The sequence below is a fragment of the Hesperophylax consimilis genome, chromosome 27 (genome assembly GCF_061612785.1).
Source record: "Hesperophylax consimilis isolate HC1 chromosome 27, BYU_Hcon_1.0, whole genome shotgun sequence".
NCBI classification, from domain to species: Eukaryota; Metazoa; Arthropoda; class Insecta; order Trichoptera; family Limnephilidae; genus Hesperophylax; species Hesperophylax consimilis.
Window position 1 is genome coordinate 27,321,159 of NC_142862.1, and position 24,429 is coordinate 27,345,587.

At 35.2% G+C, this 24,429-nt stretch overlaps 1 protein-coding gene across 8 annotated transcripts in view; it reads left to right on the forward strand.

The window, feature by feature from the left end:
* Window positions 1-24,429, forward strand: part of rhea (Talin_middle and talin-RS domain-containing protein rhea) — a 144,579-nt gene that overhangs the window by 59,459 nt on the left and 60,691 nt on the right. For 6 of the 8 annotated variants that reach the window (XR_016305003.1, XM_089648426.1, XM_089648422.1 and 3 more), the window contains exons 3-13: window positions 15,026-15,126; window positions 16,294-16,453; window positions 17,213-17,472; window positions 18,102-18,246; window positions 19,912-20,103; window positions 21,214-21,292; window positions 22,106-22,274; window positions 22,523-22,695; window positions 23,213-23,374; window positions 23,533-23,621; window positions 23,930-24,018. Coding sequence is in view for 6 of the 8 variants with exons in the window: in XM_089648426.1 (XP_089504552.1) it covers window positions 16,318-16,453; window positions 17,213-17,472; window positions 18,102-18,246; window positions 19,912-20,103; window positions 21,214-21,292; window positions 22,106-22,274; window positions 22,523-22,695; window positions 23,213-23,374; window positions 23,533-23,621; window positions 23,930-24,018 (1,494 nt within the window). In the remaining 2 variants the exon portion in view is untranslated. Of the gene's footprint in view, window positions 1-15,025; window positions 15,127-16,293; window positions 16,454-17,212; window positions 17,473-18,101; window positions 18,247-19,911; window positions 20,104-21,213; window positions 21,293-22,105; window positions 22,275-22,522; window positions 22,696-23,212; window positions 23,375-23,532; window positions 23,622-23,929; window positions 24,019-24,429 lie in introns of those variants that run through there. The other 2 variants (XM_089648421.1, XM_089648425.1) reach the window with 2 other exon arrangements.

Genomic DNA, 24,429 nt, shown 5'->3' on the forward strand with positions numbered 1-24,429 from the left:
AATCATAAAGTAAAACACGATAATCTCTAAAGAGAAAAGACGTATTAAAATGGTACAGCTGTTAATATTGTGTTTGTGACATTTCCTCAGTAAGAATATTTTCGTTTTGAAGGAATCACTACTAAATTTAAATCATTCGTGAATCTTGCAAATATGTTTTTGTATATAAAGAGTTTTCCAATAAGAGGTGTTATTTTGGATAGCCCACTATTTCGGTAGATGTTACTTTTGAAGCTGTCATTTTTTGACATTTGACAAGTAGAAACTACGCCATTAATAAAAATGGAACGATACACGCTTCAACAACGCATTGAAATTATTAAAATTCACTTGTGTGATTCAAATGCAAATCGTCTTGAGTGATGAGGCCCATTACAACCTCGGTGGCTTCGTCAACGGAGTCCGGCCGTCCGGCGGAGTCATTGGACCTTACTTTTTCGAAAATAAGACGGCGCTACGTGCCACACAAGCAATGAAACCATTGATCTTTTACGATTGAATATCAAAATAACACCTCTTATTGGAAAAAACTGTATATACATATATTTATTTTTTCTGACTTTCACCCTTCCAGAGTGTTCTAGGTCAGCATTTAAAATGATGGAGAGAGTTCCACTAGTTTCCGGACACCATGCATTATATCTAGTAACCGAATAAAACGTTGTTTGTTCTGTCTTGTCTTGGATCCATTAGAACTGATTTATGTGTAGCTCAGAGAGACGACGCAGAAACTGTTGCCCAAACCTGCATAGTGTTGTATGATGTCTCACGACGCGGCGGTAATAATAAATCTATTTGTGAGATTCCCGCGCTGTGCCGGTTCCTTGTGCTGGCGCCCGAATGGCGGCCGGAACTAATGGACCCACTTCCTATTCCCACCTCCCACACCCAACCGCCCCGACAAGTTTATTTTTATTTTATTTATTTGACCATGGTGATGCCTAACAAGCCCATCATTTAAACATGGAAGAAATTATAAGTTTTCTTTAACGGTCATTAATACAAGCCATCAAAAATCAGTCGGTCTATACAGACCTTTATACAAGCAATCAAAAATCAGTCGGTCTATACAGACCTTTATACAAGCAATCAAAAATCAGTCGGTCTAAACAGACCTTTATACAAGCAATCAAAAATCAGTCGGTCTTTACAGACCGTTATACAAGCAATAAAAATCTGTCGGTCTTTACAGAACTTGATACAAGCAATCAAAAATCAGTCGGTCTATACCGACCTTTATATAAGCAATCAAAAATCAGTCGGTCTATACAGACCTTTATACAAGCAATCAAAAATCAGTCGGTCTATACAGACCTTTATACAAGCAATCAAAAATCAGTCGATCTTTACAGACCGTTATACAATAAAACCGTTATATAATAAAAAAACCATGTAAAGGTTTGATATGATTTAAGATTGTCACGGCCAAAAGTATAATAGTGATTTATTTTTGGGGTATCATGCCGTGTTGTGTTACCCCCTTCTTTAGTCAACGTTCAAAAGGACAGCATTAAAATATCCCAAAAATAAATCATTATAATATGTAAAAGTTTAATTCTGCTAAAAAAGCTATAGTCACTTCCACACTTGGCTTTTGTAAAAGGGGGTCGCGACCCGAAAGAAGTTGGAAACCACTGCTCTATGCGCTGGTAGTAGATGCTACACATTTGCACGTGGCCTTTGTATATTGCTATGAAAATTGTGTTAATAACTAAATTAAATTAGACAAAAACATTCACGTTTTTCAATCGAAGTTTAATCTCCAGTACCTGCAGTTCCGTGTTGTTCTTGTGAATGGAAAGTCACTATTAGTTATTTTAACTATGACTATTAAATTATCAACTATTGTAACTAAAAACAATAGGCTAAAAAAATATAACCCATACAAACAGTGTTTTATGGGTTATATTTTTTTGACTAACTAACTTTTAAACTATAATACATCTATTTTCAAGTATCTTTTAAAACTTAACTGGAACTGTAGTCGGAACCTCTACCAACTGACCCATATCCCGATTGGATAAGACCGTATCATTTACCATTTTTTCAGAGAAATTCGTAAAATATGTCCCCGTGTGTGTACGTGATTCCCACCAAAAGTTGATAGAATGCGTTGTCATCTACAACGAAACTATCTGCCGAGTTTCAGCTCGATCGGATGTCGGGAAGTGAGTTAATTTCCACTTCCAAGATTTGCATGCATTCATTACCGAAAACAAAAGTGAAATTCCCATAGATGTATTTAAAACTTTACTACTTTTGTTCGCGTTCTTACCTAGCAGAAAATTCATATCTATCTTCTGTATTATATAGTGTTGCGTTTGATACGAGAAGACGAACGTGTCTTGTAAATGAAATACAGAAATTTATCATGTAGGTAAGTAGGTACGTGGTTGTAGAGATGACAACATACGTTTCCCCCGTAACGGATATGTCACGTAACGTAACCTAATACATACATCAAAGCTCGAAACATACATACGCGCACGGTGCAACGTGACGAAGGTAACAAAACAATAAAATATCATAAACTAACTAATTTACTCATTTAAAAAAGATATGTTATTAAATGGTTCGCCTTTTAAATATTGGGTTAGCAAGAAAAACATCTATTAAATTATTTGAACATCATTCTATGTTTTTATCGGCACAGAAAAATATCAGGTTATAGATATTATTTGCTGATTAATCTTGTTCTGCTTGCTGACCACAATTGGCTGCTCAACTGACTATATTTGCTGATCAATCTTGTTCTAATTGCTGACCACAATTGGCTGCTCAACTGACTGTATTTTCTGATCAATCTTGTTCTAATTGCTGACCACAGTTGGCTGCTCAACTGACTATATTTACTGATCAATCTTGTTCTACTTGCTGACCACAATTGGCTGCTCAAGTGTCTATATTTGCTGATCAATCTTGTTCTAATTGCTGACCACAATTGGCTGCTCAACTGACTATATTTGCCGGCAGAAACAATTTAGACCGATTTTTAAACAAGTTTCTCGTTAACTCTTTGTGTTTTTAAGTTCCAAAAAAATAATGTTATTTTTGATGATAATATCTGTACATTTTTTATGCCGAAACGTTAATTATATGATATTCCCTCGATAGAAAAAAATCGCAAAGTAAGCTCCGAAAATTATTAAAAACACGTTTTGTTCTGTTATTTAATATGTTACAGGCATCGTGTATCTTTAAATGCAACTAAAGCATATGTCGAGAGATTTTGGCTCTATTTCAAACGAGTCGTGTTTTGTTAAACATTTTCACCATTTTCGCCTTATTATGATCGTTTTTCAATATTAGCGCGCTCCCTCTAACATTCTTATTTACATGTCTCCCTTTCAAACCATCTTTGAACGCTTACTACGGAGCCTTTAAAACTACAAAAATATCACGGGAATTCTTTTTCAATAGAATCAAATGCAGCCCCTCTCAGTAGTGAAGCTTTAATAATACCTTCCCTCGAAGTGTGATCTATATTTTATTTTATCCGGCTCGGAAGGACCAAACATTGTATAAAAAGGTAAACCACGTATAAATAGTAAATTGTCTTGACAATGTCCAAACTGCTCGTGGTATTAGAACCAAATGGCATAATCTCTTAATTATCTCTTTCGCTACTAACTACTTTTGGCCAAAGAAATTTTAGATACTTTGCACTAAAGCTATATAATGGACTTCCACTGGCCATTAGAGAGGACGTAAATTATTTAAATATAAATCAGACACCAAATCTTGGATCATCAGCCAAGACAGATCAAACATCAACGATTTTATTAAAACCTATTAATAAATATATATTTCTATGGTAAGACGCTGCTTGATTTTTATTTTAAACTAGCTGTACCCTACTGTTGCTGTGGCTCAGTCGGTCTGTGCAGATAGAGAAACAATAGCTCTTGTTGCTTTTACGTCCAACAGATGGCGCTGTTTAAAAAAAAAGCGTGATGTTACCTCTCACAGGTAACATCTATAAAATAAAAGAGATGTCTAAAATTTACGTAAGACCTTTCGACTCCTAGGCTTTAGACAGGCCAAGGAAATTGTTTAACTGCTCAAGAAAGAATTTCTATATTTGAAAACGTTTGATCAATTTCGTCAAAAGTAAGGAAATATTGTGCTCACACTATGTTGCTATTTATTAAGAATCTCTTCAAATTATTGGCAGTTCCGGTTAAAGACGGGATTGCAGGCCTTACGAATATATTATCATGATTTCGGAACACGTATTCATGAAAACCTGAATATTTTTGCATTACAACGAAAAAAGTTTGTATCGTCATTATAACACAAATCGTTAAAATGTTATTAAATTGATGTTTTGTCAATAAGGCCTGTTAATTTAAGAGGGTAAAAATCGATTTATCTCCCTGTATTTGGGGCACACGGACGCGCCCATAGTGCAATTCTAACGGTTTATCTTTTCAGTGGCGTAGTATTTTTTTTTGTAAATTCGTTGAGTTAGGTAAACTGGTCGACCTACGAACTCAATGAGTCAATCGCTTGGTATAACCAACCATGACAACGCGGATATAATATCAGATACAATCATCAGTATTTTGCCCATATTTGGTTTACCTACATCGATGACTTAATAAATTGATGACTTCTAACTTAAGTTGTGCGTCAGTGCTGTCTGTTTGTTATTTCGTAATCATTTCTGTCATTTATTGGCTAAAATAACCAACTCGATCGAAGCCAGGACACTTCAATCAAACAGGATAATAAATATTTATATCATATGAATAGCAGGCCAACTTGATGGAGTTTCCTGACCTGAGTTTAGGTGGTTTTGGTTCCACCAACTGCCTGAAGTTTTTAGGAAGTATGTCATCCCCAATTATTGAGGTTTTTGATATTTCTATTTTTGATACTGACAATTAGTGATGTAATTTCATTATAATGATAATATAATGAGACAGTTTTAAACTTTTTCAATGGTTTTAGCTCATTATGGACATCTTCAGACTGGTACAATTATTCCTTAAAGTATAATTTATATACTAAAATTATTGGGGAGGGGGTGGGGATTCATAGGGATGGTAAACAATGATTTTATTACAACTATACGGATTTTCCCATATTCGTAGCTATGTGGTGTTTCTGAGCTGAATTTACAATTATTTGGTTATTATCAGCAGACGTAATTACCTCGGTTTTATAGATTTACTAGCTGATTTTTCTCCACTTTCTATAAATATAAGATGCATGTATTATATATACAATCCTTCCGGAAGGAATTATCCAAATAATAGTGAAAAGCCTGTAAAAATCGGTTGCGTTTAAAAGAAGTAAGCGCACAGATTATTTTAGTACTAGCTGACGTGTACCCGGTGTTGCTAGGGGTTATTCTTAGGAGATAGACATATACCATGCTGGACTTTTCTGTAGGTCTTTTTGAGATATACAATTCCGTACTACATTATTTTGATGTATCTCATAAGGTTTAGACAGCGTTAACAATTTAGTGCCCGAAAATATATTTTTACTACTTGATTATAAAACATCGATATTTCTCTACTTTCTATAAATATAATATGCATGTATTATATATGTAACATTCCGGAAGAAATTTTCTAAATTATAATGAAAACCCTATAAAAATCCGTTGCGTAGTTTAGAAGAACTTAGCGCACAAACATACAGACGTGGATAGCGACTTTATTTTATACTATTTAGAGATTTGATATTTATTTAGGGAATGGAAAAAAGCGTTGTGTAAAACGTCCGTTATAATGACATAAGCAAGTTTTCGCCAGGGTGATACTTAAGAATACCTATCACTGGCTAATAACTTATCATTTTTAACAGCCATATATTGTAAAATTATTTCGAAGGAAAATTTAGAAAAATGTTTCATCATTTTTGTATCTCTTCCCTCTGCCCACCCCCTCAGAGACATGTACCCCTGGTGTGCATTGCGTATACAATATATTGGAAACTTCATTATTTAAACCTCTTCGTTTATTTTTATATTTATTATTATATTAAAACACAAATAACTTTGTTTACATCATTTTAATTAACGTGATGTAAACAATGTTATTTGTGTTTTAATATAATAAATAATGACATCACAAAGTGTGAAGCTTTCAGAAGATATTTTCTTCGAAAAATTAATATTTGCGAGTACGGCAACCAAGGCTAAAGTGCATAAAAAGTTATTGATTAAATATAGACTTATGTGTTTAAACTTATATGTTCATTTATTTATAATCCGTAACTTCCTAAATGAGCAGTAGCGGAAATCTGTAGGCGAATCGGTTTTAGTTTTCGCCCACGCTTCGTGCGAACGTCGCTTAAACATTTTTAGTCAAACCTGGGTGTAAATGTATCAATCATTCTCTATTGATATCAATATCGACTTAATGTATTGATACGACCTTTTTACTGAGTGAATGGTTTTTCGAAAATTGGGTATAAATTTGATACGTGCGGGCGTAAAAGTAATGGGTGGTGACACAGATATTGAGAATGCGACAAAGTATGGAGTTTTTTTTTGGTTAGTTTTAACCTAATATGATTGGAAGCTGACGGTCTGTACAGATACTTGCAACAATGTTAGGCAAAGTTAGTAAAAGTCGTCACTTGGAAAGGTGACCTCTTTATTAAAATGGATTTTTAATTCGCACAAACCTATCGCCTTTGAAAAAGAAACGAAAACATTCAGAATTGAAACCAGGTGAAAATGACGTCATAAATAGAAAATTCATCATCTTTGGGAGTTCTATAGTGTCAAAAACAATCACGTCAGATCTAGCATCATGAAATTTGCAGCTTTCGAAATTTATATCCATAATGAGCTATGAAGGTTTGATTATTAATTTAAATGACTAAAAAATCAACCCGTGCAAAACAAAACTTTTGTTTGCTATAATACATCTATTTTTAATTTTCGTAGCCAATTTCAGAGAAAGTGCCCGTGTGTGTGCATAAGTGCCACCAAAATTGATTGATTCATTCAGTCATTCACAACGAGCCTATCTGAAGAGTTTCAGCTTGATCCGATGTCAGGAAGTGGGTTAATTTCTGCTTACGAGATTTGCATTCAGTGAAATTGAAATAGAATTATTTAAAATAAGACAATACGTCTAGTTTGTTCCATTTTTTCGAATTCAAATCTCATGCGAAACCGGTTAGTAAAGCTATTTATGTCAGATACATAAGTGACGACATTCATTTCATTCGCTTTCCGAAAAACTTTACAGTTAAATAATTGTATACAAAAAAGTTATTATTTACGATATAGATTCGTTGCACGACTCCTGCAATTCCTCTGCAACTCCCGTTTTTTCGTATCTAGCAAATAGTCAAACTCCATGTAGAAGATATTAAAAACTTTTCAAGCACCCTGTGAATAATGTAATATACTCGTATACACCACGGAGATAGACGTGTAACCTACTTTCGGGCGTTTATTATTATGCATATATTATACCGATACAATAATATGTAGGTATAAACGTTTCCCACTTCGGCGCCATCTTGCCGCGTTCCGCTTTCCCGCCTTTTCAGACAAACAAAATGGCGGAAGCCACCCTTTGGCGCGCGCCTTCCGCTTCCTGTCGCGACTCGCGCGCGCGCAGGACAGTCAATTCGCACTCCCGCTACTACCCTGCCCTAACTCCAAATACAGTCAAACCGTATTACGATCGCCTGAGAAATGTGGAGATTTTCAAATAATGCCAGGGCTGATGCGTGATGAGTTTTTTGATCAAAGTTCAAAGTGATTTTCAAGTTCTCTGAAAGTTCTATTCATGTTTTGTTATTATATAATTATTGGCCAGTTGTTTCACAAAACTGAAATAATAACAGAACTTGGATAGAACCTTCAAAGAACTTGAAAACCAGCATCGAAATTTGATGAATTGTTCAAATTTTGTTAACATCGGAGAATTTGAACAATTCATCAAGTTTTAAAGTTCATTTTCGGGTTTTGTAAAAGTCCTATTCAATTTCTGTTATTATATCATTATATACTAGTTGCTTGACAGAACTGAAATAAAAACAGAACTTGAAACATCTTTCGCAGTACTTGAAAATGAACGTTGAAATTTGATGAATTGTTCAAATTCTCCAAAAGAACCCGTCATTTGTGTTAAAAAAAATGAAGATTACCGAAGAAGGTTTGAAAGGGAGATAATGTGTAAATACAAATTCACCTGCCTAGCTCCTAAAATCTTCAACATTCTCCCTGATTATCTAAAAACCTCAACTACATATTTTCAAAACACAATTAACTATGAATCTGAAATACATTTCAATCGTAACATTCATACATTCTACACTCTAAACCCCCTAATCTCTCACATTATTACATCAACTTATAAATTATCTTATAAAATATGAAATACATAAATCGAAATTGTATAACTTATTAACAATTATTATGCACACTAGCTGTACCCCGTCACGCGCTGCTGTGGCTCAGTCTTTTTGTGCAGATAGATAAACAATAGCGCGTGTTGCTTTTACGTCCAACAGATGGCGCTGTTTTTTTTCTTCATATATAGATGTCACGGGTGACATATGAACGTGTGAGAAATGTGGAGATTCGCGAAAAATGCCAGGCTGTTGTATAAGCATCATGAGTAAGATTAAGAAACGGACACTTAGATGGTTTGGGCATGTAAGAATGAACGAAGAAAGCAGTCTAAGGAGAATATATGACACGAATATGAATGATACAAGAAGTCAGGGACATCCGAGAAAGACATGGCATGTTTACGTGAACCAAACACTTGGGCCGGGCCAAGTCAAGAGTCAGAATAACAGAATGGTATGAATGTGAATGAAGCAAAAAATGTGTGCCAAGAAATGTGTTTGGCGGTCCATCCTCTCTGCCTACCTTATCGTTAGGGGGGCGTTAATTAAAAACACTAGATTTAGACTTACGGCAGTATAGTTGCTAGAGTGCGATTTACGCTTACCTCCGCCGGTACTTGTCCACTTTATAGGCCGTTTAGTATGGCCACACGAGCTTTGTCTGTGGTGATTCATGTTTGAATAATTGATTACACGTGTTCTGTTTTTTGAATTTGACAGGTAAACGTCACGATGACAGATGCTGTCAACTCATATTCGAGAAGTTTTTAGCGCAGATCCATGAAAAATCACGGGATATTGTAATTATTCTAGGATTTGTGAAGCTGAATGCATTTATTAAAAGAATGTTTGCCTCAGGATCGCCTTTCAAAAACAAACATTTGTCAATTTTAGAGATGATCATAAATTTACATTTCGAATGAACACTGTTGAAAAATTTCGAAATCTGTCAATAATTTAAACAACAGAAATACACATTTCAAATACGGAATTATTATATAATCACAATCAGTTCACTTAAATTCAAAGCAAATTCACGTTCTACCGTCCAATGAACCGAAGTTACACACAGGTACAACCGAAATACCTATTTTTTATAATATTAATATAATGTCTAGGCCGTCTAGGGGGGTGTTCTCTACTGCATTAAGTTTTTATTGTATTATGCTTAGAAAGTACCTAGCTATTCAAATCTGGTTACCAAACACGGCTAAAGCCATTTAAAGCAATGTTTTGATTCTGAATGGTGTTCTTTTACCAGAGCAATAATGAGAGTATCTATTATTCTGGAAAGTGTCGCAAATACATTTACAAATATGTATTGATACTATTTTATGTTAATTTAAATGTTGAATAACACAAATATTAATTAAATTAAAAAAAATAACTGCGCACGCCAGGATTCGAACCCCCGTCATCTGTATTCGTATCAAGTACATATTATTTTTTATTCGGGCGCAATGGTATCTAATATGATTTACGCGAAACCGGTACAAAGTTATTTAGAAGGGTGAATTTTGCACAAAATGATGGGCCATTGAAATGGTTATGAGGCATTCATTGGACAGTATTAAACTACGAGGGTTCTAGTGTTCTAGTCTTATTGGAATTCTGCGTTATGTGGCTCAAGTCTTATTCCAGACATACCCACACCCTTCATAATGAATATGTCATTTATAAATAGTTTGCACACCATTGCTAACTCTTATGATATGTTAGCTGATGTTTTAATATACCTCTATATGTTTACACACCATTGCTAACTCTTTTGCTGTGTTGGCTGATGTTCTAATATACCTCTATATGTTTACACACCATTGCTAACTCTTATGCTATGTTAGCTGATGTTTTAATATACCTCTATATTTTTAAACACCATTGCTAACTCTTTTGCTGTGTTGGCTGATGTTCTAATATACCTCTATATTCTATATGTTAAATGTTTTATTTATTTATTTATTTATTTATTAAGACATACAAAGTACAATAAAATACAGTTATGGATATTTTTCGTTATTACATAGTTTTAGTACCTATTACATATGTCCATAAAATATCATCATGTAATTTCGCCTGAGATTGTTCTGAAAACTAATGATTTTAAGTTAAAATCAATGAGTTTAAATGTATGTATGAGTAGGTAATAGTTATAAAAGGAAGAAAGTGTATGGAGAGAAAAAAATAAAAGAAATCAAGAATTATAATATGCTCACGAATTGTAATTGACTGTTAATACATAGAAGTTATGAAAAATTAAGTGAAAGTGTTTTTGAAATATGTCACGCTAAGAAATTTAATAAGTTAGTTTGGTGTGTTAGAAAGGAATCGTGAAAGATGTCTAAGTGTAGTAATTTTTCGTAGTGGGTGCGAGTAATTACCGAGTTGTTTGCTGCATTGGTATTAATATTAATAACATTCTGTTATAAAAAGATTACACACCATTTCCAATTCCTATGCTATGTTAGGTGGAGGTAGTATTTCAGAATGAAATCACTGCTCATACTATTTTTACGTTGTTTTCTTTAGAATGAAATCACTGCTCATACTATTTTTACGTTGTTTTCTTTAGAATGAAATCACTGCTCATACTATTTTTACGTTGTTTTCTTTAGAATGAAATCACTGCTCATACTATTTTTACGTTGTTTTCTTTAGAATGAAATCACTGCTCATACTATTTTTACGTTGTTTTCTTTAGAATGAAATCACTGCTCATACTATTTTTACGTTGTTTTCTTCGGGTGTTAAACCCGCTACCTAATAGACCGCAGGTCATAAGTTGACTGCTGCCAACTCAGTTATTCAATTATTTATAAAATACCAACATCAAACTTATCATTCGACATCACCACACTCAAACCAACGAGACACTGCCAACGTCAATACATAACGTTTTATTGATATTGGCAGTGTCGGTCAAATTCATATTTTGACTACGCCTACGTGTGAAAATCATCCATTTTGACTGTTCTAAAGAGGATCCGAATATAGCTACGATGAATTCTAGTTTCAACCATATATGCAATTAATAAATTTTCGGACATTGGGCCTTGGGTCATTATTTTGAAGTGAAAATGCTCTATTTATATACATATATTTGAATTTCGATAATGAATGAAATCAAATCTTGGAAGGAAAGTATCCCACTACCCGATATCCGATCGAGCTGTAACTCGCAGATAGACTCGTTGTCGATGACATTGCATTCTGGCAACTTTTGGTGGCGATAGCGTACACACTCACGTTTATGCATTTTTCTTAAATCGGATCGTATTACTGCCTACGGAATAAATATCGGTCCTACCCGGTCGGCATTTGGCAAAGTTGGTAGGGTTCTCGACTCCAGTTCATGGGTAGGAAGGTTGAATCCTCAGTCAAACCAAAAAAAAATAAGTTTTAAAAGACAAGACATGTACCATATATTTTTTTTAAACATTGTTTTTGACGGGTTGTTTTTTTTATTTCAACTTTCTTTGATAATGTCACAAGCTAGAAACATGCTTTTAGATAATGTGATTGCTAAGAAAATACTTATTTGATGCCGTCATCGTTTAGAAAAATCCATTTTTGAGTTGTCATTGGCAAGAAAAACATCCGTTTGATGCTGACACTGGCAAGAAAAACACCCGTTTGATGCTGTCATTGATTATAAAATTACTTTTTTGTGATGTCATTGGCAAGAAAACCACCCGTTTGATGCTGTCATTGATTATAAAATTACTTTTTTATGCTGTCATCGGTTAGAAAAATTCCTTTTTATGCTATCAAAAGCCGCGTGCGGAGTTTCTTTTAATCTTTAATATGAAGACGGAATCATTGTCGTGTAATTTTACCATGGTGATTGATTATTACCACTGCAATGCAAGTATGCCCCACGAGATGCCAGTGGCGCTAGACAGTAATGCCACCGCGGGCAGTGGCGTACTAGGAGGTGTTTGCCTCGCTCGTAAAGCTCCTCCGCCGCTCGTTTCGCCGAATGCAAATTGCCGAATTATACTCGTAACCCCGACAGATATTTATGACGAAATGTCCGCGCTCCATTACATTTTGTATTGTCGTACGCGTCTAACGCCGCCAATGGCACATTGCCAAATTTTTGCGTAATTAAAAATCAAATTTGGAACGCTGGAACTCTTAGGGGAAGATTTTGACGTGTGGAGTATTTCTCATATCAGCTTTATTTAATTCTTCTGTCTCTCCCTAAACTACCTTCATCCTTCGACTCTGGGTAAATTCCATGTACCACCAAACTCTAGACAGAAAAAATGTTTATAAAGTGTATTTTTAACAGACTGCGACCATTTATACATTATGAACAGTAATGTGTTATCAACGTCCGTCTCTCTGCAGTGTAACTCTGGTTCAATGAACTCGGATTTGCTTTGAATTTTGTTGTCATTTTTTAAAAATTTATCTTATTTGTGAACAATTCAGATTATCCCATGTTTTTTGGAAAAAATTCATTGAAAATATTGTTATTTAATATTTGAGTTTTTGCTCTAAATATTTTTTCTTGATCTTTCTCCGGCAACTGTCCTTGTTCGTTAGAACACGTTAGTGTTCTTTACATAAAACTTTCAGCTTCACAAATCCTACAATTATAATATCCTGCGATTTTTCACGGGTCGGTGCTAGTTTCAACATAAAAGTTAATTTATAATAAAAACACATAAATTATGATGAGCCACAAAGTGAATGCTTTTTACAATTACATAAAAGTTAATAATTATTAAGATATATTATTTGCATGTCTCTTGAAACCTTAAAGATTTATGTTGAAGATATCAAGAGACATGTCGTTTTTATTGCAGCAAATTCTGCCACGTGTTGTGATTGTGGTGCCGCCCCCGGCAGTAGTTGTTCGGTACGACGTAATGTCGTTGCCCTTGGTATAATGGCCCTTCGCATTAAGGTTTCACCGTGATTCTCGGATTGCCAAATAACAGCCAATAGACTATTTATAATAATCAACACAATGTGATATATTATCTCGGATGGCAGGTGATAATGAAGAGATAACGGACAACCGAACACACTATATATCTACAGTTGTCTCACATGCATGCCGTCTCTTTCATACAAGACTTCAATCGCACCTACATTATATATTATAAGAAAAACATTGTATCGTAAAATTTGTATAAAAACATATACAATATACTTACTTATTTTATTATCACACTAACTTTAAACAATCCTAGAAATTTATATACGAGTAATAAAAAATTAAAAAGATGCATTAAGTGCATTCTTAAGCATATGCATAAATTTTGATTACTCGTTATTTACATTAACTAAAAAGTGCTGTACTAGTGCTAATTTGGCTTTGAATGTGTCAGGATTTAACTCGAAAATATCCGCGACATCTATAAGCTTATTGCATTCTTTCCATAACAGAATTGAACACGAAGTTATTGTTGTGAAATAATATATTCCATCTAGTATGTTTCGGGGATATATGTTATGACATCAAGTATACAGCTTCAGGGTAGTCAAATCTTGAATTAACAATTTTATACAATAAAATGTGAGAAAAATAATTGGTTAATTTATGTAGCGCCATTTTTTGTGAAATATCACCTCAAGGACGATTATGCCTCTGAAATTTATTTATTATTATTCATTAACGCATTATCGGGCTTTTACAGAGGAAATTGACAATTTATGTATGTAAGTGTAAAATAATACATGGATAAAAGCATAACTATATGCAAAAAAATAAAAATCAAATGCTAATACTAAGATTAACATCAAATCCAAATAAAAACACTCGATATTGTAAATAAAGCAAAGTTTCAAATATAAAGTAAGTATGTACATTGTACATTCGTATATGCATACAATTATTTATGTTTGTTGCAAACCAGTAAGACTGAAAACAGGAAAAAAATTTACTCTTAAGGTACAGGGTTTTCCAATAAGAGGTGTTATTTTGATATTCAATCGTAAAAGATCAATGGTTTCGTTGCTTGTGTGGCACGTAGCGCCGTCTTGTTGAAAGTAAACGTTGTCCAGATCAATACCATCCAATTCCGGCCACAAAAAATCATTAATCATCTCTCGATAGCGCAATCCATTCACCGTAACTGTTGCTCCAGCCTCATTTTCGAAAAAGTAAGGTCCAATGACTCCGCCGGACCATAAATAAACCGCACCAAACAGTCACACGTTGAGGATAGAGAGGCTTTTCAACAATGACTCTTGGGTTTTCCGAGCCCCAGATGCGACAATTTTGTTTGTTGACGAAGCCACCGAGGTGGAAATGGGCCTCATCACTCAAGATGATTTGCATTTGATTCACTCAAGTGAATTTTAATAATTTCAATGCGTTGTTGAAGGGTGTATCGTTCCATTTTTATTAATGGCGTAGTTTCTACTTGTCAAATGTCAAAAAATGACAGCTTCAAAAGTAACATCTACCGAAATAGCGGGCTATTCAAAATAACATCTCTTATTGGAAAACCCTGTATATAAAAAATAAATATGTATATAATATACTGATGTGTATTATAAAACAGAAATTTAAAAAAAAAAGATGAAAATAATCTCTGTTAAATCTATAGAAAAAAAAAACTAATGTGTGTGCTTTCTTTTATTGAATGCACTCAACAACATTTTACAATTCAATGTTCCTCAGTCCGATATGTACATACTATATAAACTTTACTTATAGATATTTTTTGTCTTGTTACAGCCAAGCCGTGATAGAGTGCACATTCTATCCTCCTTAGCTACCGGCGGAGAAGTGGGTGAATCACCAACACACAAGTGACCTTATATTATACAATACACAAAGTAAGTACCTGCCTGCATAACGTATTATACCGATACCTCCTAGATCAAAAGGCCGGGACACTCATTCAAAGCAGCCTCCTAACTTGTATGAGATTCTGCAAAAAATTATGTGTTCATTTTTTTTTTAAATTTATTCTTATTTACTAAAACATTTTTAAATGTGTATAAAATTTTAAAAAATGTATTTTAAAAAATGTATAAAAATACATTTTTTTTTGGAGGTTCCCATACAAGTTAGAAGGCTGATTTGATTCAGTATCTCTGCCTTGTGATCTAGGAGGTTTTGATTATACACAGTGTCCGGAAACTCATGGTATAAGCGGGAAACTGGTGAATCTACGTCAAATTTGGAGTAGATTTTATGGTAATAATTTATGGTTATAAGTTTTTTTGATGTGAGCTTTCAATTTTCAGTAAATCATTCCAGGTTATGCAATTTTTTAGGACATATTGGTTGCTGGGGGGTTAATATCAAATGTTTTTTTAAAGTGTGTCGAAGGGTAGAACTGGCTACAAAGGTTTTTTTTAACCCTTTAGTTGCCGAAAGAAAAAGTAAATAATAAGTAAATATTCAATAAAAGTAAAAAATCTTTATTGAATTTTTTTTTTTTTGGTTTCATATGTAATTTAAATTCACCATTTTCCCGCTTGTACTATGAGTTTCCGGACACCGCGTAAGTTATGGCGATGTCAAAATTACTCCTATTAAAATTTCAAATTATTGATTAAACTTATAATATACTTAACTGGCTTTAACACTAAAAATAATATTTGAAAGCTCCATAGTTCATGATGGAAATGATTTTTTTTTTTTTTTTTGCATGTTATGTTATGTTCGGCTGACTTTAGCTATCAAATTTGACACTTTTTAAATGTAATGCACACCCGTGAAAAATCACAGATAGTATATATATAATTTTGAAATTTTTATAGATATATAATTTTGAAAATGGCACATGAAATTATTTTATGTTAAACATATTATATTATAGGTATTAAGTACTTAATCGATTTATCGCTTTATTACAATCAGTTATTATTTTGAAAATGACACTTAAATTCAAAGCAAATCCGAGTTCTAGAGTTCATTGAACGAGAGTTACAGAATCACAACCCATATTAATATTTTAGATTGTTTTATTGATTAATCCAATTTGTTTGTTGCAGAACACAGTAAATTAATCAGTAATCATGGCGACTCTATCGCTCAAGATATCCCTGGAGGATGGCAAGATCATCAAGACCATGCAGTTTGACCCCTCCACCTCCGTGTTTGACGCCTGCCGGGTCGTGCGCGACAAGATCCTTGAAGCTAGTCTTGGAGAGCGTAAGTTTTGCCATCACTGACTAACTAAACACTAAACACAGCCGTAGCAGACAGGATGAATCGCTGCGCGACAATTTGGAAGGCGGGTATGGCCTTACCACCGCCCTGGGAACCATTAATTGAATAACCAATACCGAAAACGACGCTAGTACCTCGAAGCATCTTCCGGTAGAAAAAGAACAGCATTCCCACATGCCATTTGAACTCTGCAATCTTGAAGATTGAAATCCATTTGATGGATACAAGGTCCATCCTTGTATCCATCAACTCATCATGACTCCAGTCAAGGGTTATTTGCAAGTTTTTTGGTACTCCTGACCAGAGGTGACTGAGAAATTCAACAGTAGGGTGCACTTGCAATTTGTACAGGGTCAGCAGTTGTGTACTCCCAAAAAGCTTCTGAGAAGCTTCGATGAAATTCAATTGGATTATCTGTAAAAATAGCTTGATTACTTTTTTGTTACGGTCTGGAATAGGCAAAATCAAACTTAATCCGTCGTCCCACGGGTTGTTAAGCAATCAATGTAAACCGAGTGCTGTAAGACCATGCATAGAAAATTCAGTTCGTCATAGTAAGGTGACGATCTACAGCGCAGTTCAGTGTGGAACTTTTCTTCGCAGGGTCTTACAGCGTTTGGTTTATGTCAATTGCTAACCGATCCGTGGGACGATGGGCTTATTTTATTTACGTCCAATTATTGGTCTTTTAGATAGTTAAAAATAAATGTAAATCCATTGAAACGGTTTTAATTCTTCCAGCCAAGGACTATGGAATTTTCCTCTGCTCCGACGAAGACAACAAGAAGGGCGTCTGGCTGGAGCCGGGCCGGAGCCTGGAGTACTACATGCTGCGGAACGGGGACATCGTGGAATATAAGAAGAAGATGAGGACGCTGAGGGTGCGGATGCTGGACGGCACCCTGAAGACCATGATGGTGGACGACAGCCAGAACGTGGCCAATCTGATGGTGGTTATTTGCACCAAGATTGGAATCACCAATTACGACGAGTACAGTCTGGTAACTTAATTTTTTATTTATAATTCTACATAGATTTTAGTTTAAAAAATACAATCAAAGTGAGCTATGAAATCAGATAATTCTAGTGTTGAGTACCTCATACGAGATGCACTAGAAATGTCCAATACAAAAATGTTAAATGTGCTGCAACCTTACAAAATATTTTTTCCCAACTCTCTTTCTTTGTTTACTACAAAGGGTTTTGTAAACATTACATTACAAAAAACAAAAACTTCCGCTTCTCCGGTGCGATAAGTGTAAGTGTGTATTACCCATTCTAATATAGTTTCCTTTTGATAAAATATCCTTCCACACAAAAGACAAGAAATTGAAGATGGAGAGGACTTGGTTCACTCGGGTTTTGCAATCCTTCATAACTATTTAACCTACGATTTTATTTAAATTTTATTTTTTTTAAAGAAAGACAAATATTCCCGGGATATGAATAACCTGACAATATTTGAAAATCTCCTACTACCACCACAGTAAGCGGAAAATGTTGCTTATGTTGTGATGGAGGACTTAGCCAGCGTAGGAGTTGAACACACTTCGCCTGGGTGGGACCCAAAAGCGATGTCAACTCAGCCACCTACGTTACGACAGTAAAGATGTATTTTTTTGTTGTGCAGGTGCGCGATGAGATCAAAGAGGAGAATGAGAATACGGATAACAAGTCCAACTACGGCACCCTGACGCTAAGGAGGAAACACGCCGAGAAGGAGCGCGACGCCAAGATGGACCAGCTACGGAAGAAGCTTAGAACGGATGATGAAGGTAGGAAGACAAACAAATATACCAACGCTTGGTGAGTCAAACTCAATGACATTACAAACATATAGACACGTTATTGTCTCACAAAATGTGGCAAGTAACACACAATGTGGCAAGTACCAAACACTTAAATTTCCAGTGAATTCTTAATTCAAACATTCATTCATGTACAACAAAGATGGACATTCAAAGAATATGCATGTATGAACGAATTAGATATAGTTTACGTACGTAAAAGTTGCAGCGAATACTACATTCTACATCACGGGTGTGATTGAGATGACAAGATACCCTTACTCGCTTACACTAAGACAAATACAGAACGCTGTATGAGACAACCTACTGCTTGTAGGTAGTACCTATATGTTGCTTCATTCGCTATCTTACTTTCTCTAATGGCGCTGAAATCTTCAGGAAATAATAGTATTATTTATAATAAAAGTAATTTGCGCATATTTACGAATGAAATGTTATCGTTTGACTTTTACTTGTGTTTGCCGTGTAATAGAAACACTTTCTCGTCACATATTAGAGCGTTTCGGCAGTTATTTACGCAATTTAGTTGGAGGTCTTGTACTAAATCAAAAGGGCGATAATTACCATATCTTGGCTTGCCACCTTGAGATCTCTACGATGTGTCTATATGTTTTATAGTGTCCTTAATTAAACTCGAATTTTTTTAAAGCAACATTACTTATCGTTTCAAATCAAGTTTTATTTTTTGGATGACATCATCGATCTGTCAAACACTTGAAAGGTCTTGAAGTGTTATTTGAATTAGATGTGTGTACTACATATTAATTGTATGGTCTTGGTCAAAGAATGATTGCAAAATAATATTTTTGGGAAAACAGCTTTAATACTCTCCATGTAAATCGAAAAAATAATAGATTCACTGGTTTCTTTAGATTGATGATCATTATATATATATATATATGAAACAAAGAGGACAATATGAAATGACATAATTATCATATATCGACTTAAATTGCAAATACCTATGACAGCTCCATTGTATATCTCCCTTTTTCTCATAAATGTGACCATTGGTATCAAAACTGGTCAACTCCACTTTAGGTGAATTTTCAGGAAACACCAAAACAAGTGCTGGATTTGACTATTTTTCATACCACAGCCGCTTTTTAAACCGGTTTCTCTTACAAAATATGCGGATATGACTGCTTTTGAAAAATAAGAACTGTTCTTTTGTTAATAATGAACACAGTTCAATACTTAGTTTATTTTTTTTTAATTTTGGATCTGACCAGTTTTGATACCAAACAACTCAAATGACACAGGCTTCAGAAAGAGAGATTATACTGGAGTTGCGGGACTATGTTTTCATAAGTTTCAAGTACAAAAGTATATATGATATTGATAATGTGGACTCAACCATTTCTCGATAAAAAACACCTAAAATTTTTTAAGAATTATATGTCATGAATTATTTTTTTTCGTTCTTCCAAGGTTTTTATATCTTTGTCATATTAAAGTTTTGACCGTGAGATTAGCTTTGTGAGGCTGTTGCCGTAAGAGACTAAAGGATCAACTATTGATGTTCTGTGCGCGGATGCTGTTCATTCTAAGTATTTTAATGTTGATTGTTGTGTGGGCGACATTGATAAATAAATATATAGAAAATCTAACAGAGATATAATTAATTTGTAGTGAACTGGATCGACCCGTCCAAGACCCTTCGCGAGCAGGGAGTAGACGAAACGGAGACCGTGCTGCTGCGCCGCAAGTTCTTCTACTCTGACCAGAATATCGACTCTCGCGACCCCGTGCAGCTCAACTTGCTCTACGTGCAGGCGAGAGATGCCATCCTGGACGGCACGCATCCCGTCACCTTGGACAAAGGTAACACTCCATTTGTGTACTCCGCGTTATCAACAATCTAGAATGTTTTTCCTTTTCAACGATTTGGGTAACTACGAATTTATGTAAATACCAATATAAGAGTTTCAACTCTCTGAAGCCAGTGGGACTATAACATCCCCAATTGTTACAAGGCTGAAGGTAGTAGGGAAGGGAAGGAAATAGGGAAGAGGAGTGTTGGGAGATACCTTATAAAACATGGGTTTTGTAAGAATATTTTCATTCATTGTAGTTATACAGCACGGGAGATCCCAGTGAGGATATCGTTATATCTATTTGTTACAAAAAAATATATATAATAAAACACTTATTATTATTATTATACTGGTATGTATTCAAGAAATCTTCACCAACAACACAACTTTATATTTTCGCGAACACAATAAAAAATTAACAAAACACTTTCTGCATCCAGTCCTAGGAAACACTCACATACACATAAAGGTTTTAAAATGTTCAATGAACTCCCTTTAAGTGTTAATAACTCTTGCATGTTTTCGTGGTTTGTGTCTCAATATTGTGAAGTCCAAATTTGAGTACGTAGGAAATAGAATATTATAGTAGCTTTAGAATAGATATACCTACACTTGATATAAAATGTTAAAATTTTATAGCTATGTAAATACAAATATAATTTAAAAATATATATACTATACTATTTTAACCGCTTAATGTTTTCGACCGCATCACGCTCGCGCGCTAAATGCGTTCCAAATGACGCTCGCTGCGCATCGAAACGCAGCGTTCTATTTTTAGCTAACACGAGTAAGGCTCGTAAAGTTAGCGATGCATTTTTCGCAGTTTGAATTTGCCTGCAGTTGAGATCACATTTTCGTGCATTCATACGAATGCATCGTTTTATTAAGTGCTCATTAAGTAATAGCATAAAACATTTAAAAAACCTTCTTTTTTTTTAACACTTTAAAAAAAAAACCCTAGCATTAAGTGGTTAAGTATCACATTCACAATTTACTCATCAGCTTTTGCATATCATTATCTCCAGTTTATCTGCATTCTGTTCATAGCCTATGTTGTAACACACATTGTGGATGATAATAGTGTAATAATTATGTTTTATGTTTATTTTTGCAGCTTGCGAATTTGCTGGAATTCAGTGCCAGATTCAGTTCGGGGACCACAAGGAAGATAAGCACACCATCGGCTTCCTAGAGTGAGTCATAACGCCTTATTATTTAATTATATTATTATCATCTGTACATGTTGTAGGTAGAGTACACATTATTCCATACTTACGTAACTTTGCGGACAAAATAAGATTATTAGAGTCTCGTGTTACCGCCGTGTTTGACCTCCGCGGCAAACTTGAAGGGATTGTTTTTAGCGAAATCAAGAAGCCAATGTCCACTGATATGCTGATCCATGGCATTCACTGGGTGACGACCATATCACCTGGATTAATGAATTTCCTAAAACTGCTGACGAAGCGATCGAGTTCAACAGAAGATGTTGGCGTTTGAACTAAATTATTTGAGTTCAACGAAGGACAAATTCGTCTGCGGTAGTAGTGGGTCACTGGGTAACGACCATATCACCTGGATGTATGAATTTCCTAAAACTACTGATGAAGCGATCGAGCTAAACAGAAGATGTTGGCGTTTGAACTAAATTATTTGAGTTCAACGAAGGACAAATTCGTCTGCGGTAGTAGTGGGTCACTGGGTAACGACCATATCACCTGGATGTATGAATTTCCTAAAACTACTGATGAAGCGATCGAGCTAAACAGAAGATGTTGGCGTTTGAACTAAATTATTTGAGTTCAACGGAGGCCAAATTTGTCAGTGTGGGATAAAGGATTTTTAGTATACACGGCGTAAATTTAGATTATCTAATTCAATTAATATGTAAAGACACTCTTCGTGTTTGACTTGTTGTCATTTCTCTATGCCCTCGGTGAAAAGATGGAAAATAGATTTGTTTCAATAGTTGTAACTTATTAACTCACTTTTTGTGTGAATTCCAGCCTGAAAGAGTTCCTGCCGCAGTCGTACGTGAAAGTGAAGGCGGTAGAGAAGAAAGTGTTCAAGGAGCACAAGAGCCACATCGGAGAGTCGGAAATTGACTCCAAAGTCATCTACACCAAGACTGCCCGCGCTCTTCGAACTTATGGAGTCGCCTTCTTCCTCGTCAAGGTAAAAACTCATGCACTACCAACACCTAACGTCTAAGTCACTTCTTTTTCTCTTTTATTTGATATCACGCTGCCCAACCAGTTCCAACTGACTGGACACAGTGGAATAGATGCAGATTAACTGACTACTAGTTTCCTCTCCTTCGTTCACCTAGAACGACCGTCCACACAGCTTCCCCAAAGATTATTTTCCTCTGGGTCTCCTAATGTAAAAAAAATACCTCTAGCAACTAATCATTTTGTCTCCAGGAAAAGATGAAGGGCAAGAACAAGCTGGTGCCCCGACTGCTGGGGGTTACCAAGGACTCGGTGCTGCGACTGGACGAGAGGACCAAGGAGATCATGCAGACCTGGCCGCTGACCACCGTGCGCCGATGGTGTGCCAGCCCAAACACCTTCACCCTCGACTTTGGAGACTACAGGTCGGCACTGCACCACTCTCTTGTCCATCAGATTCTGTGCACAGCTACTTTGTGCGGCACGATTCAGTAAAAACCTTCACCTTTCAAGTTCTGTACAAGAATACATGGTAACGTCTTGATGTGCAAACTATTCTATGTAATTATTATACCAGTATTTCAATGGAAGTCATTCCGAAGAAATGCGTCATTGATCACTTTGGCACCGGTTCTCAGCTGGAAGTCTTGCAAATGTGTGCTCAACATTTCTAAATTTGGTGGATATTTGCTAAAGAATAATTTGAACCCTCCACAATGCAACTCCAACGATGTAAAAAAATCACATGTTTTCCTCATTTCGAACCGAGTAAATCATCTACCAGCTATCGTGTTACCTATATACTGCCCTCCGCTTTCACTTTCATAGATGACAGATTCCCTGTCATTCTGTCTGCAACGATTTTATCATTTCGTTAGAGTACTCATACATCAATTAATATCAACATTCGACTTTGAACAATTTAGTAATCTGTTTCCACAGTGACCAGTACTACTCAGTTCAGACCACGGAGGCGGAGCAGATCCTGCAGGTCATCGCCGGTTACATTGACATCATCCTCAAGAAGCAGAAGGTCAAGGACCACTTTGGCATCGAGGGAGACGAGGGCTCCACCATGGTTGAAGATTCTGTCTCTCCTCACAAGTAAGTTCAAATCTACTACCTTTAAAACATGACCAAACCGTTCTACTAATTAAATCAGGATATTCACAATACCTGGCTGGCTTCTTGAGCTGGAAGAGACCATGTATATTAATGTTGATTCTTTAAGAATCTAAGCATCTTTTTCTGTACATTTTTAGGGCCACTATCCTGCAGCATGAGTCTTCGAAGATCGGAAAAGTCAATACAGAATCTTTGGCGAAACCCGCCGTCATGAGAATTGCCGAAGGTATGTTACCACAATCTTTTCCAAATTGTTAATTTAATTTAAACCTACATATATACATTTTTATTAATTAGCACAAAAGAAACAAGAAAATATGTGTTTTAATTGTTTGATTTATTTGCACCTTATTCATTTATTATGATTTTTATTTGATTATAATTTTTTTTTATTTTTCTTTCCTCAATTCTTTCCAATCAACCAATTCGTATCACCCTTTATGATGGACCAATCCCGTGCCTCCTTCTCAATCGACCAATCCCGTCGCTCCAATCCCAACCGACCAACCACGGGCCTCAAATTCGACCAATCAGGCGTCAAACCCTACAGCCAGGGTCACATGGCCAGCGCTCAGTTCACAACTGTATCGGGTCAAGTCAACATGGGACACGCACCACCTTCGGTACGGAATAAATATTGACTTGGATATTATATATATTTTAATAATAATTATCAATTATAACCTAACCACTTGTAAAATTCTAATAATCTAATGTAACAATTTATTAATTTGACAAATAATTCCTTGCATGTTGCCTAATCTTTTAGAAAATTGTCTTTAATCGCTGCTCTTTTTTATGTTTTGTCGGCTAACCCTTAAAACATTCAAAATCATCCTATATTTTTTATCATGAAATCATTTTATCTACATAAACATATTACAAGTCATTTGTATACCACATCTTAAAAATCAATTAATAATTTGGTCAGATGATTTGAGAATTTCACTGCCAGAGGTATTATAGTGATTTATTTTTGGGGTATTATGCCGTGTTGCGCTACCTCCTTCTTTAGCCAACATTTCGGACAGCGT